General features: G+C 37.9%; 1 protein-coding gene across 1 annotated transcript in view; it reads right to left on the bottom strand.

The window, feature by feature from the left end:
* Positions 1-899: 899 nt before the first annotated feature.
* LOC134813975 (phosphatidylinositol 4,5-bisphosphate 3-kinase catalytic subunit beta isoform-like) overlaps positions 900-15634 on the bottom strand; it is a 37112-nt gene continuing 22377 nt past the window's right edge. The window contains exons 3-12 of the mRNA XM_063821932.1: positions 15374-15443; positions 14956-15114; positions 4698-4853; positions 4459-4519; positions 3491-3665; positions 3180-3266; positions 2858-2964; positions 2580-2685; positions 2073-2208; positions 900-1932 (exon numbers count right to left, since the gene is read on the bottom strand). Of these exons, the coding sequence (XP_063678002.1) occupies positions 1807-1932; positions 2073-2208; positions 2580-2685; positions 2858-2964; positions 3180-3266; positions 3491-3665; positions 4459-4519; positions 4698-4853; positions 14956-15114; positions 15374-15443 (1183 nt within the window). The 3' untranslated portion in view covers positions 900-1806. The remainder of the gene's footprint in view (positions 1933-2072; positions 2209-2579; positions 2686-2857; positions 2965-3179; positions 3267-3490; positions 3666-4458; positions 4520-4697; positions 4854-14955; positions 15115-15373; positions 15444-15634) is intronic.

Here is a 15634-nt window from a genome sequence, read left to right on the forward strand (position 1 = left end):
TGCTGTATCGGAATTAGTAACGCTCAGATTGTTGTGTACGAAAGTTATTTTATTTTATCCTCAGATGGCATGCTGCTGGTGGGTGTAATAGGTTGCTCCATGGAAAACAACATCCCCTTCAGTAACTTAATATCTGGATATAGTACTATGGACTGGTACTTTTACAAAACAGCCGAAGAGTTTCAAGTGTGGTGTCAAGGGAAAATGGTAAGTGTTAAAATATGGTATGGAAACTTTATCACAATATGATTTCATCAAAGTATGATTTGCAAACATTATCAAAATATGATATGCAGCCATTTTCAAAATATGAATTCATTCAACCGTCGGGAATTAGGTATAGACTATAGACATTTTCAACTATATAGCTCCATCACGATTTATCATTATTCTTACTATAAATCATAAATATTTTTCAATCATTTTCCTAACTCGCTTTCTCCAGTACCACAGCCAAAAGTTTGCTGACGCAGCAGATCCTGATGGCTGCATTGCAAACATGTCCCCTGATATGACCAAGGTCAAATTCAAAGATGCTACTTATGATGCAAGCAAGAAAATAAGACACCCTAAAGAAAAAGAGGAGGAGCCTATTGATCCAGGTTGGTAACTAATATAAAAGAGAATAAATCGCACTTCTGTAAGTACAGAGTTAAAGTAGTGGGGCAGGTTTAAACTAATTATACTAGAGACTTAGCTCCCTGACCCCCGTGCTATTATATGGCCCGGCCCATCTCGTTCGTAAATAGTACCCACAAAGCAGTGGGGGAACTGGGACAGAGAAAGGAATGTGGATAAGAAATAGTGTACAGTAAAAACCCATTTACTGCACCGTACCTTCTTACTTTCCCTGTTTAAAATGTAGCTTACTAGAAACCAGCACATGGAAATGCAGCTGTACTCGCGGAAATTTTGAATTAGTTATATTATAATTTCTCTTCATCATCTAGCTCCGTTCTGTAAAAACTAATTATAAAATAAAGATGTAATACTGTTCAAAGAAAAACGATTATCATTCTGCATTCATTTAACTTTCAAGTAAATATAACGAAATCACAACTTTATCAAAATTCATTCAGTTAAAAGCACTCGGCTATTATAAATGGTCTAAAAATGAATAACTTACATACTTTTGGACTTTTAATAATGTAGAATTCATTAAGTAAACAAACTCATCATTTTATTTAGTAAGGTTTTATCCTAATTTTAAAATCCTTCAAGAAAAATGATATTGGATGTATGGCTTAATTATTTAACTATTAATTATATGGCTTGATACGAATAATTCAATTTTTATCTTTTTATGTCTAGATTTTCCCGACAAAAATCGTAAACATTAAAGTTGGCTGTTAGCACAGTCTCAAAAATAAAAAGAAAGTGATAAAATTATGAAAATAAGAAGAGTAACAGTATTCAACGAATAAAATACAACTGAGCTAAATCTTAATCAAAGGAGCGAACACATCCATAAAAAAGCTGAAAATTAAATCGAGGGGCCAGAAATATGCTGAGATTTTAGTCTGAAAAATAGTTGAGTATTTACAACAGATAATTGTGCGAAGATTTCAATATCAAAGTTTACTAACATACAAAGTACATACATATAAAAATCACACTAAGTACACACAAAAAAAACCGTACATAATACAAAACCATTAACTGTTCATTTACATTCCAACCAACAATAACTGATAATATTATTATACTGACAAGCTCATAAGTATAAGTGACACATCTGCATCATTATCCACGTCAATTAACCATCAATTACCAACTAATCAACAAATTAATTGAATAACAAATCAATTAAAAGTGAGCGACAATGTGAGCAAGCCAATGGACCTGCTGTATCCGTGTCATCCTTATACTCTCGTGCAGTATGTGCAGAATCTGCCGCTCAGCCTCATCGTCTGTTTTACCTATACACATCGCCTGAAACATCAGATATCATAACCAATCAAAATCGTAAGAGTGACATTGGTTTTTTTGGGGTTGGAACTCTGCCAATAAACCGATAAGTTGAGTCAAATACCCACAACAGATAAGTGAGCGCAACAAGTTAAACCACTCACTGTAGTAAGATGCTCCAGGTGTGATGCCTTGTTGACCTCCTTCAGTCCAGCTGTCAGTATCAAGTGCCACAGGGTTAGAAACTCTTCTGCGTGCTTTCTCAGAGCTAGGTACGCTTTCACAAACAGCTGCTCAAACCTGAAGTGCAGGTGAGCGTTAGAATAACAGCCTCGATATAGCACGTGATCTCTTGTCACGTGACATGAAGTCACACCACGTGACATGAAGTCACACCACGTGACATGAGGTCACACCACGTGACATGAAGTCACACCACATGACATGACATCACACCACGTGACATGAGGTCACACCACGTGACATGAAGTCAGACCACGTGACATGAGGTCACACCACGTGACATGAAGTCAGACCACGTGACATGAGGTCACACCACGTGACATGAGGTCACACCACGTGACATGAGGTCACACCACGTGGTGACGTTATATAAATCAGATGTCGAATGGATATTCCAAAGGATCTTTATAAATAAAACAGGAGCTCACTTTTTAAACTCGTCGTCTCCGTTGCAAGCTATAAAGTCCACCCACTCCTTCATAAATGTAACCGGGCTAGGTTCCCTGTTTACACCAAACTTTTGCTTCGTGTGACCTGTGTGATAAAACAGCTGAACCATTTCATACTACAATCTTATGAACAATCAGTCTTTAGAGATAAACCAGTGTGCGAGACGTGGACATTTTTTAGAGATTAAATTTGAGATCACCAAACAAAATAACATTTTGGAAATTTAATTAATACTCATGGACCTAAATTTACAAACCTAGAATGTGGCCGAAGTCTACGTGAACAAGTCTCCCATCCTCCCTTAACATGATGTTACTGGGGTGTCGGTCAGCAATACCGAGCACGTATTGTATCAGAGTGTACCTGAGGGTAAAGGTGTTACTGGGGTGTTATCGAGGTTTTACTGAGGTGTTATTGAAGTGTTATTGAGGTGTTACTGGGGTGTTATCGAGGTGTTACTAGGGTGTTATTGAAGTGTTATTGAGGTGTTACTGGGGTGTAACTGAGGTGCGTAAGGCGAGAAGGTAAGAAAAACTTACATAATATCCCATCATGTCACAGCCAAGTTAGTAACTTACCCACAACAAGACTTCAGAAAGTTAGTTCTAGCTTCCTCCAAGTCTGAGGGGTGAGGATTCTTCTCTCTTAACCACGTCTCAAACGCTCTGTTAATATGTGAATATATGTTAATATGTGGATATCAGTGGGTATGGTAAAAGGATTTTATTACTCGATGCTGTGAGCTGATTGGTCAATCATTGTCACGTGACATAACAGAGCTGCTTGAACATTACCAATCATTCACATCCTGATCACCACTCTCTCCGCTCTTTATAAATCACAGGTGAAATATTCTATAATTCTAGAACAAATCACTGTATAAACTCACGCATATGCTTTGTAATTCTTAATAAGGCCCGCTAGATTCTCCGCGTCCCTTATAAACTCCAGAACTCCTTTCTTGTGACTCGTACAAACAGCACTGTACTCAATCAACTTCATATCCAGTCCTTCCTTCATCCATTTTAGGTTTATAAGGTTTATAAACTGCAGTACTAGCTGATCTGAGGGAAGGTTTATAAAGTTTATAAACTGCAGTACATAGTGTGTCCTTGTATTCGTGGACAGGAGGTGAGCAAGACACATGCAAAGACCTCGCCTTGGGCATATCACTTGATAAAGAAGTGAAATAATTAGCATAAAATTATCAAATTAGCTAAATTGTTAAGGATCCAGTATAAAACCCTCGCTAAGGAGTAAGGGACGACATGCGCCCGTGCGTAGATCAGTATGACAATGTAATTAAATAAAATTAATCTTGCTGTACAAAAGGTGCTGTTTTTCATTGTCCTACTATGCAGTATCCTCGTCCTCTATGTTAATATATTACATAAACCCTGCAAGATAAGGTTTGGCAGAGTCGAGTAATATTTCTTACAGCATTATCATTTAATGGTTATATTACTCGTAAGTCGTACGTTCAGCTGCGACTTTCTAAAAATATGTTAGAATCTAACATATTTGTATGTTATAATATCGTAGTATAGCTAAGCTTTCCTGCATATGAATCAGGTCATATCTTTTAAATCCAACGATTTTTTGTCATTTAAAAGTTTGATAATATAACGACTACGATAAGAGCGTGCAGTCGTTTTGGCTACGTCAGACGAAAAATAAAGCGTCCAGCCCAAAACTCCATTACGCTTCTTGTCCATTTGTATGTGTTCTAGTGTTAGCAACATCTGGTTCAATAATTTGTGAATTATACCGGCCCTAAGAGATCATATCACTATCAGGGAGGATTGGGGGAAGTGGTAAACAATCCCTAAAAGTGTGTGATAACGATGAGAACAACACCTTGTCTTAGATCATCACCCTCCTTGTAGATTATCCCAAAGTTCAGTTTATATGTTGGATCCTGGGAAAAAAATGATAATTCTAACTTGCATGTTGCCGGATATCTTTTAAACATAACAGTTCTAGCATTTCTGACCCCAACGTTCAACATTTGTGAATATTGGCCACAAGCTGGTACCATGTCTTCGTAAAAAACCATAAACAAGAAACACAAAATCACAAGATAAGACTTAGCTAACTTGATTGGTAAACTTCATCAACATGGGCCTCATGCTGCTATCAAATATCTTTGTCTTTTCCACCAGAATGTCTTTGGTCCTTTGTCGAGGATCGGTCAAGTTTTGGAATCCACAGAATGTTTTGTTAACTGCCGGGGAGTTCAGGGTAGATTTTATCTGAAAATAGGGAGGTTATTTTTGAGAAAATAGGGAGGTTTTTAAGAGAGAGGCTGGACCTAGTTGGCCCACAAGAGGATATTATCATTAATAGGAAGGTTGTAATTTTTAATGTTAGCCTAAACCGCTTCTTTATTATTTGACTTACGATCAGATTATGAAGATGTAGGATAATGTTGGATCAGATAATGTAGGTGCTCACATTTATAACTATTTAGACGAAGTTTAACAAACGACCTTCCTGATACATTATAATTTAATGTTCTCTAACGAACAACGGCAGATTTTTTCCAGTGGTTCTGTTTGCGAGATCCTTTTTTCCCTCATGACAAGTCAAGAGTTTTCTAATTTAAGTGAAAGAACAGTTCCTGCTTTAACCATAGGATATGGGACACGCTCAACTACCCCCTAATTATATAAACCCCTGTACTAATGTTATAGCACACATGACAGTGTGATTAACCTCTGGATGGTAATTACGAGAGTAACGCTAGGTGTATAAAGTCAGTGATCATGCTCTGGAGTCATGTAATTGTGTAAATTTGAGTTAAACGTATGTTTAATCATAGTTCAGGTTGAAGACTGTTTTACAACCACCCCCTTGCGTTCAATCCCCATCCTTGACGCGTGAGTATGATAATATTTATATAGAGTTTCACTTGTGGTTTTATCAGACCTAAGTGTGTAGCCTATACTACACGCAGTGATAAGCTATAGGACTTTATTCAAACCACTCACTCCCTGCGCTGTATTAAGGAAGCAGCTCTCTCACGCTGCGACCTTGTACAAGATCATTGTGTTAAACGTTATTCTGAAAACTGTGCCCGCTCTCGGGTGAGTAACTTAGGGATTGGTCACATATTCTTCGGGCGAGTAACTTAGGGATTGGTCACATATTCTTCAGGCGGGTAACTTAGAGATTGTTCACATATTTTTCAGGCGGGTAACTTAGGGATTGTTTACATATTCTTCGGGCGATTAACTAAGGGATCGTTCACATAATCTTCGGGCGAGTAACTTAGGGATTGTTCACATATTCTTCGGGCGAGTAACTTAGGGATTGTTCACATATTCTTCAGGCAAGTAACTTAGGGATTGTTCACATATTCTTCGGGCGATTAACTTAGGGATTGTTCACATATTACGCAAGCCATTCTCTGGCCATGTTAAACTCCCCCTCCCCTCTCTCAGCTACTTAACACAAAGCTATTATGTGGAAATAACCCGTAAGCTTCTCCAAGCCCCTACCCCTAAACCGGCTTACTTATGCTGGCAGTCTTCTAGTCACGTGACACACGTAGTAATGTGTCACGTGACATAGTAAATTAGTTATACGTGCGTCATGTGACATGAGGGTTGCCGCGAGGCCCAAAAGAGCGTGCTTTTGGTATAAATCTGCATTTTGTGTTATTGTAGCTTAGCTATCTGGGCAGTGCGTTGTGCTAAAAGGAGGTCACTGATCGTTGTTTTGTTTCAAGCACTGGCCATTTTAAACCGAATGCACTCAGTACAGCTTAACCTAGCTTTCTAACATCCACATTGCTTCGCTCGGATTACAGATGCCATATCAAAAGCCAGAAAGCAACAGAGACACGTTGCTTTCTGGCTCAGGCTGTATAACAAAGTTATATAGCCTGAGCCCCAATAATATGTGGTATTTAGCGCGAAATGTGGTGAAATGGTATATTATGTCACAATCCGTAGGACGGGTCTGCACTTAGAGATTATAAGGAACCACATTAGTCACATCAAAATGTATAATTATTTGATGATTTCGTGTATTTGCATTGAATTGATAGAGCACATATTAATGAAAACGAAAGGAAATATTTATCTCATGAAAATGGGATTTATCATTTACGTTTACACTTTTTGCTGTGTATAACTATAATGATTTAACGTCTCTGTTTGTCGAATTGCACTGTTCTGAATAGACTCTCCTCTCGAATCTATCGGTTCTGAAGTCTTGAGTCTCCAGTCTGGTTGTTTCCAAATTAGTTGATTTCATTTCCTTTTCACGTAATTGCGTTTAGATCCTCACTTTCCTATTTTCCGTAGCTCATGTAGAAAGTTGAAAGTTTGGCCAATGAACGTGTGGGAACACCTTGGCCTTGATCGCTCTTCTGTTAGCCGGCAGAAGTTTCTTACGGGAGTTAGGAATGTTAGGCTGATCTTATGTCTGACTCTTCTCCTTAGGGGAGTGGCTGCTGATAATCCTTCAAGTTCAAGTCAAGATGCCGATGATGAAAATGAAGGTAAGAGCTATTAAATTGTTACTGGTTTCAAATCCAACATGCTAAAAAAAGGTAAATAGGTATCAGTATACACTGAAAATGAAGCGTTCTCCCCCATCGAGAAAATGGACGTAGTTCTTGTTAATGTCAAAATAAAAATGTAAACATATAAGGGCTATTGTAATAAAGGAATCAGTTGGCTGCTTTACAGGTTGGAGAACAGTACGATCTAAAAATGACCGTAAGGATCCTATACGCTTTGACATGAACAGTGGAAATCTACAAATCAAAACAGAGAGCACTGCTTCGAGTAATGATAACTATAAGGTGCGCGTACATTTCTACGACGGAACAGAATATAACGAAAGCGTAGGTACAGTCACCCTCGGTTCATTCTTACCTCAAAGTCAAAGATACAGTATGAACTGCGGAATTTATTATAACCTCCCCTCGTCCCAACTTACTAAAGGCACAAAGATATTGGAGATATCGGAACACCCAGGAGTACCCAGGATTAGAGTTCAATGTAACGGAGTTGAAGTGCTGGATATCACGCTGTCAAATAAATGTGATCAAAGTGGATGGCGCGAGTTCTGGAGTAGAGACGTAACGTATATAAAGTTCGGTCACCTGGACACAGCATCTAAATTCTACAGACAAACCACAGCAACAGGTTATCATTCTTCTTTTTTACTAAACATTTTTTGTCTCAATTGATCAGGTAAGCTAGATTATATGTATATCCACATACTTTAGTAGCAGGGAGGGGTTGAGTGTGCACTTCGATGTACAGAGTTTTTATACTGAATCGGGTTAAATAGGTCATTGGTAACTCAAATCACCGAGGGGCACATGTTGTGTCGCTAGTCCCAACCCTGTGGGGCCCCCACAGGGTTAGGACTAGCGACACAACATGTGCCCCAGTATCTCAGCTTCTGAAGGTCTCAAACTTTGGCTTAAAATGACCGCAATACACATGTTTATATTGACACTATAAAGGTCATAAAGGCCCAAAATGCTTACTTTTGGAAAAAATCCAGAAAAACTGATTATCACCGGGGCTAGAGTGAAAAAAATCTACTCTATGACTATAGTATGGAAAAAAAAGTATTGAGACCCATTAACGCGAAACTTCGTACACTTTCGCGCGTTACGAATCTCTGTAGACCCATTTAATTAGTTTAATGGCTTGACGTATAGTAGGGGTGTTACGATATGAGGCGTGATATGATAACATGAGGCGCGCGGCCCATAAACAATAAAAGTTCAATCGTTGTTTATGCGCAAAAAATTCGCATTGGATCCGATCAAAGGTTCCTACACAAGGTCATTTCTCAATTCCCATTCATTTTGCTCCTGATAGTGATATATGAATCTACCGATTTGTTACTGGCTTAGAGGAACTGTTCCATTTCATTGTCAGTACGGTTTCTTCCTAATTAGAATCTAGAATAGACATAGAGTTACTGTTTAAAATAACAATTCTATTGTTTACTTTTATAAGCTGTAATTTGACATTTGATATTGTTTCTTCAAGAAACCCTGTTCGATTTGACACCCTGTTCGATTTGACCTTATTAACTTTTACTCTTTGTGCACACCCCTTTTTCTTCGTGTTAAACTGCTTTTTTATAGAAGCTAATTGAAATCGAGTTCGCAGTTTGGTGCCTACAATGTTTCTTGAAACCAGGTCTTTTGTAAGGTCATTCCGGATCAGAATTGATAAGGTACGCAATTTCTATCAGTAGTTCCAACCATAGGGGGGAAATTTTTAAATTACCCTCAGGCGCAAATATATGACTTTTGTATCTCGGCTTCTGAACGTTGTAGGGGCCTCTCTTTTAGCTCAAACTAACTGCAAAGGCCACATCTACAAACAAGCTACAAGGCAACGTAGGGTTTATAGTGCTTAGTTTTAGATATATTCATTAAAAACTGTTTTAACTTCCGTGCATCCTAAAATAGTAACACATGTACTTAATTTTGGTATCCCGAGCTAAAAAAGTCTTACAGACACTTTACTTGCAGCACAGCAAAATGTTCAGTATGAATACATTCAGATAATATTTATGGAGCAACACAATTCAGTTACAGAAGCTCCTTTCCAGCTATCTTATCTTATCCCCAAATGTATACATCTAACCATATCTCTGGTTACTTCAAACTACTTCAATCCCCAAATTTATACATGAACATCTAACTATCTCGTTATATCTACCACAAGTTGGGCTCTCTCCAGTACCTTACCTCTCTCCCTTATCCCGTTGCTTTGTTCTCTAGTGACAATCCAATTGTTCTTTGGCTCCAGAGGTATCCTCGACCCCATAGCTTCGATTTTAGTATGTTCAGCTGCTTCAAGTTTATTCCCCGTCTCGTGTCATCGTTTTTTAGATTCAGACAAACATTTTGGTTTCTCTATTTGATCCCTTGATTATTTTTCATATATTTATATACTTTCAAGGGTAGCCAAATATAAGCGAAATGATCACGAAGCCACTACCGTTACTTTCTGTTTTAAAATGATATTTTAGCTAGTATCATACCGCTATTTAGATAATATACAGACGACATGTTAGCTACAATTACATAAGGTGGAGGGAAAATGTCCCATATAACTGGAACACATTTTATTCTTGATCTACTTTTTAAAGGTAACAGAGTGTGAGTATTAACAACCAAAAATTTTAATTATAAATATTTACCACTACTATACCTACAGAAAGCAAGACAATGTCAATGTTTCTCTTCTTAATCTTACGATCGATAACTTCGTCTATAAGTGGTGAGTTGGGCTTTAATTAAAACGTTCTGTTTCAAGTTCTGAGGGTGAATCAGCGCAGCGCCATATTCCCCTTCCAATTTTTGGAATCTCTGGGATAAATGTTCTGTTGCCGAAAAACCACTGAAATATATCATTCCTCCAATCACACCATATCAAGCTGTCTAAAACGACAGAACTGCAAATCACAGACCAAATTAAAATTTCAGTCCTGGAATGTTGGGATGCCTATGATAGAAGTAACAAGGGATCAGGATATCGGGGGACTAAATCTACAACGGTTAAAGGCGTCACATGTCAGAATTGGTTGTCAGATAGTCCCCACGAATCAAAGATAACGCAATTGTGAGTATACTTATTTTACCAAAACCCATAATCATGGGTAGAGTGGAGCGCTGCCAGTGTCTCTCTTTCCCAAACAAAAGGCAATGATATCGATTTGAATGACCGTTATCAAATGCAAAATGATACCGAGAATGAAATCGGTCGCTCGCTTTTCCCACTCATTCATGGCTTACGAATTGTAATAAGTTTCGATTTATAACATGTAATCTATTTCAATTGTAAATGAATGGGAAAAGCGAGCGACCGATTTCATTCTCGGTATCATTTTGCATTTGATAACGGTCATTCAAATCGATATCATTGCCTTTTGTTTGGGAAAGAGAGACACTGGCAGCGCTCCACTCTACCCATGATTATGGGTTTTGGTAAAATATCATCTCTTTTTTATTATAATGTCAGGGTACTTTACAAAGCCGAAATATAAACTCATAACTTCATTAATATTAATAAGGAGGTTATTTCAACGATTTCGAAATTTTTCCTTTGAAAACATTTCCTTGTGTTTAGGTAGCATATTCACTGACTGAATTTGCCACTTTATACTCATTGAAGTTGGCATTAAATTCATATATAATGACATTGAACTGTCGTGGCAAAGCAGAATTTGTTCAAAATCACGAATGAGCAAAATTTTAACCTTTCGCACGTGCAAACCTTGAGCGGAAGTTGCGTGCGCATCCAATATTGAATCACCGTAAATTTTTGCATGATGGTGTTTTATATATAGTTTGATAAGCATGAAAAGTTTCAAAGTATTTCAAGAAGAACTGTAATCACAACGGCACTCCAAAGTTGACGGAAATTGGTGAAAACAGCAATTTTCAGTGATTTTAGCAATTTTCTATCAATTTGGGCGTGTCCCCACGTGTGCAACTTTTCGATTTTCAACTTTAAAACTAGCCTATGACACAATTTAGAGCTTTAGGAAGCAAAATTGAGCTCCACAACCCAAGGGATGGTGCAACACCAGAGAATACTAGAACGTAAAATTAGCGTTTTTATAAAATTATTCTTTAAAAAAGCACTAACTTCAATAGCGAATATCTTTTTGAAGGAGCAAGCTAGAAAAACTTTCCGGTAGATTTTCAGAATGCTTAAACAATTATCTAACTTCAATATGCCCTCAAATTTTGAATAAAATTACTCCTTAATGGCGTAAAATCGATTTGAAAAATGATTACTTTGTGAAAAATCAAGTTTTAAAAATGGTTAACTTGATGACGTCATCAAGTGGTGATGATGACGTTGAATTACTTTTTAACATAATGTAAACTAAAGTCTAAACAATTATCTTCAAGACCTGTGGTCCGAAATGGCTGTATCTTTTATACTTTAGAATCTACGGACACTTAAATACAGGCTATAAATCACTGGCAAAGCGTCTATCCCTGAATATATATATATGTATATATGTATATATCACGACAATCTGTCGTAAAACAGGGGTACTAGAAAACCGATTTCCCGATGCTCCTGAAACTTGAAACTTTTTTTACAGTCGATTAGGTCAACGTCTAGACGCCCTGCAAAGTTTCAGATCTCTTACTCAATTTTAACATGGTTTTTAAGGCACCTGAATATGGCGATTTCGGGTTTTTTACCGAATTTCGTATAACAGTGCTGGTGAGTATTTTATGCAAATTTTTTAAAAATCTCAACATGACTATTTCTTATTTCTGACATCTTTGACATCAAATTATAATATTTTGAACTAAAAATAAATCTGCTGAACGACTTCCGATGAGTCTTAATGCTTGAAAAACTCCTGCCGGAGGCGTCGGCCTTCGGCCGCCGCCTCCGGCCGGAGTGCACGCTTCGCGTGCACGAAAGAGGCTTCCGACGTGTACCAAGGGGGGTGTAAAGGGGGTATAATAGTAAAGGGGATGGAATAGTAAAGGGGGTACATAGTATACCCCCAATAAAGACACCGCTCGTGCTTGCCAGCACTGTGATAATAATATTTTAATAATGATATTTAATATTCACTTGCTTTTAACAAAGTTTGGTAGTTTAATCACACAAATTCTTGATGTGGTTTGCAGAGACTTGCTTAGCCTTAACTTGATATTCACAATAACTTTGATTTTTATCATTATTAAGTAAAATTTCTAAACAAGGGATAGTTAAAAACAACGCCCAAGTTTAATCTTTCCCTAAAACAAATAACTAAATATCAAAACTTCATTGGAATTTCTGCCAATATCTCTTGTCATAAGGGGTCGTTCACATATTACGTAATCAATATGTTGGCAATTTTTACCCCCCCCTCCGTAATCAACCGTAATAAAGACCGAACCCCCCCCCTATATTACGTAATAAAGGTTTGACCCCCCCCCCCCCCCGTAATCAAGACCCAACCCCCCTCCTATATTACGTTATCAAGATTAGACATCACAACGGATTAATGAATGAAATAATCGCAAAGCACTGACTAAACGAAAATTGGTTTAAAAACGAAAATTTTGATTGCATAATTAACGAAAATTGTCCAATTGGTATTTCGAAAATCGGTAAAAAATTAAAATTTTGATTACGTAATCAACGACCAAAACCCCCCCCCCCCCCCCCGTAATCAACCGTAAGCATTTGAAAACCTCCCCCCCTCGGCTGATTACGTAATATGTGAACGACCCCTAAGCTAAATTACGGAAATAATACAGATCAAAAATATTATTCATAGAAAGATTTCTTTTACATAAATTAAGCACAATCAGCGAGAATAGATTGCTTTGGGGCCATCTGGGGGCCATCTACTTAGGACGACCGCCAAAATCGCAGATTGTCAGACCACCCCCTCCCCCTGTCTGGGTGTGTCCAAATTTTCAATACCACCCCCTCCCCTGGACGTCCGGATTTCCAGCTACTTTTAAGAGTACAAAGAAAACCAACTAAAATTCATTGTTAATAAAATTCAAAGAGTTGAAATAAAATTCAAAGAGTTGGAATAAATGGGACTTTTTTGTTAATTCTGCAAAAATTTCCGGACGTCAGGATTTTCAGAAACTCTCCCCCAGAAACCATTTAAAAAAATAAAAATACACGATGTATTCTTCTTCTCATCAATCCCCTACTGCAGTGCGGGGATCGGCGATCACAACTATTGCCGAAACCCAGAGGCGGAGTACGATAAAGTTTGGTGCTACACGATGGACTCCGGAACAAGATGGAACTACTGCTCCGTCCCAACTTGTTGTGAGTTAACATTGTTAGCTCTTAGTCAGCTTTAATTTTCAAATTGGGTCCCTGAGCCCAATACTTTATTTTAAGATTTGTTGATTAATATTTGAGACAATGTAGCGTAAAAATTTAATCTGCCTCTCTCAGCTCCGAGAAATGGAGGTTGGAGTTCCTACTCTTCTTGGTGGTCCTGCTCTGCAGAGTGTGGGGGAGGAACACAGACAAGGAACCGGACCTGTACTAATCCTTCCCCAAAAGACGGTGGCGCTGACTGTTCCGGATCGTCCTCCCAGACTCAGTCCTGTAACGCCCATTCCTGCCCAGGTATTATCTCTTACAACTATGTTGTTGTAAGTTACAATTATAGATTGAGTATGTATCGATCGTCAACTGAAGCTTTGCAAAACGAATAATGAGCTAAACAAACATTTGTTTTCATTTTAACTCCTCTGCATATACGTAATTTAAAAGATTTCGAGTCGACACTATTACTTATACTGCACACTTTATAACTACTAGCAGGAACCCGTATAAACCTAAAACGGTGTCAAGACTCAAGAGACTAAAATAGAGGGATACAGATTTCCCATATATGCGTCTAATGTGAAATATGGGCGTGGCCCGCACAGGGTTGGGACTAGCGACACAACGTGTGCCCCTTGGTAATTTGAGTTACCAATGACCTATTTAACCTGGTTCAGTATAAAAAACTCTGTACATCGAAGTGCACACTCAACCCCTCCCTGCTACTAGAGTAACAGTTGTTTAAAAACAATTACTATATATAGTAATTTTTTATATGTAGTATGTAGTATATATACGTTTTATGATTATAAAGATCAAAAGAAAAGACTCGTATTAAATAAATTTTCCGTTAAAATACACACGAACTGTGCTCCTTTGAAATCATACAGTACACGGTTTTGATAATATTGTTCACTAGAAATGTCAGTCAAATCTACATCTGACCTGATTTTATAAATGTATTTATCCAACGTTACACGAGGTGCACCTGAAAATCTGACCTACACAAATTTGGGTGAAGTTGTCGTATTTGGGTGCAATTATAATATGACCTGGGCGAAGTTGTCGTATTTGGGTGCAATTATAATATGACCTGGGTGTTGTCGTTTTGGGATTTAGGCTGATTGGGTGCCCTGTCAACTGTGTGGGAACTAGTTCTAAATAGGGTGAAGTTGTCGGTCCCCGCACTTCTACAATGCTACACGACGTGCACATCCACTTCCACAACGCCACAGGAGGGAAAGTAGGTTCTTCTCTCCCGTACCGTATGGGCTATGCGTAGAGTATATGCACAGAATTCTGTGAAACACTGTCTGACCATACGAAACACTGTCTGACCATACGAAGATAGATGACTGTCTGGCTAAAGACTAAAAATGGAGCGAGATCCAGAGTAGTGGAGTGAAGCAAATTAACTTTGTTACATAAAACACATACGTACAGCACATAAGCAAATTTAGCCAAAGTAAAGTGATTATAAAATAGTGGGCCATCAAAATAAGAACTAAATCTCTTAAAAAAGAACTAAATCTCCAAATCTCACCTCGTCAAGAGTGACCTTCCTGCTGACCTTCTCGTACAACAGTCCTATTTTAGACATAGAGTTTGATATCTTGTTCAGTTCCTCTATATGATCTCCACAGCAACGCAAGTAAAACTCTATCACTAAAGCAAACTGTGCGCCGTAGAGTCGGCCATCCACCTGGGATAAACTAACTAAAAATCTATTAAATTTATTAAGTTAACGTATGAAATGTTTTAACCTAGTCTACTAGTCTTGTCAGCCATAACCATAGCCTTATTTCCATGTAAGGCTCATTTGTTAATGAAAAGCACTCATAACTTTAAGAGAAAGATATCAACTAAAGTGATATTTATCAGAGAATCTTCAAGAGACTATGAAAATCGATAACGTTAACACAGTCAATTTGTTCATCAAAATAATAACGATGGTACAATACCTGAGATTTGAGGTGCCAGTACAGATAGTGACCGAGAGTGTTGTTCTGGAGTGTCCTCCTCAACAGAAACCTGGAGATATATTAACTTTACAAATGCTGGGAATAAGGAACCAATATGTGTGAGTTGCTATTGTGGAAATGAGATCAAAACATTTGTATCAAATTACAGCAGGGACAATACAAAATTGCACTATTCACCTGTTGGCACACTTTCTCGCACTTTCTCGCATTATACATCTTTTTCCGCACACTTTCGCACAG

The sequence above is a fragment of the Bolinopsis microptera genome, chromosome 4 (genome assembly GCF_026151205.1).
Source record: "Bolinopsis microptera isolate Bmic1 chromosome 4, MBARI_Bmic_1.0, whole genome shotgun sequence".
Lineage (NCBI taxonomy): Eukaryota > Metazoa > Ctenophora > Tentaculata > Lobata > Bolinopsidae > Bolinopsis > Bolinopsis microptera.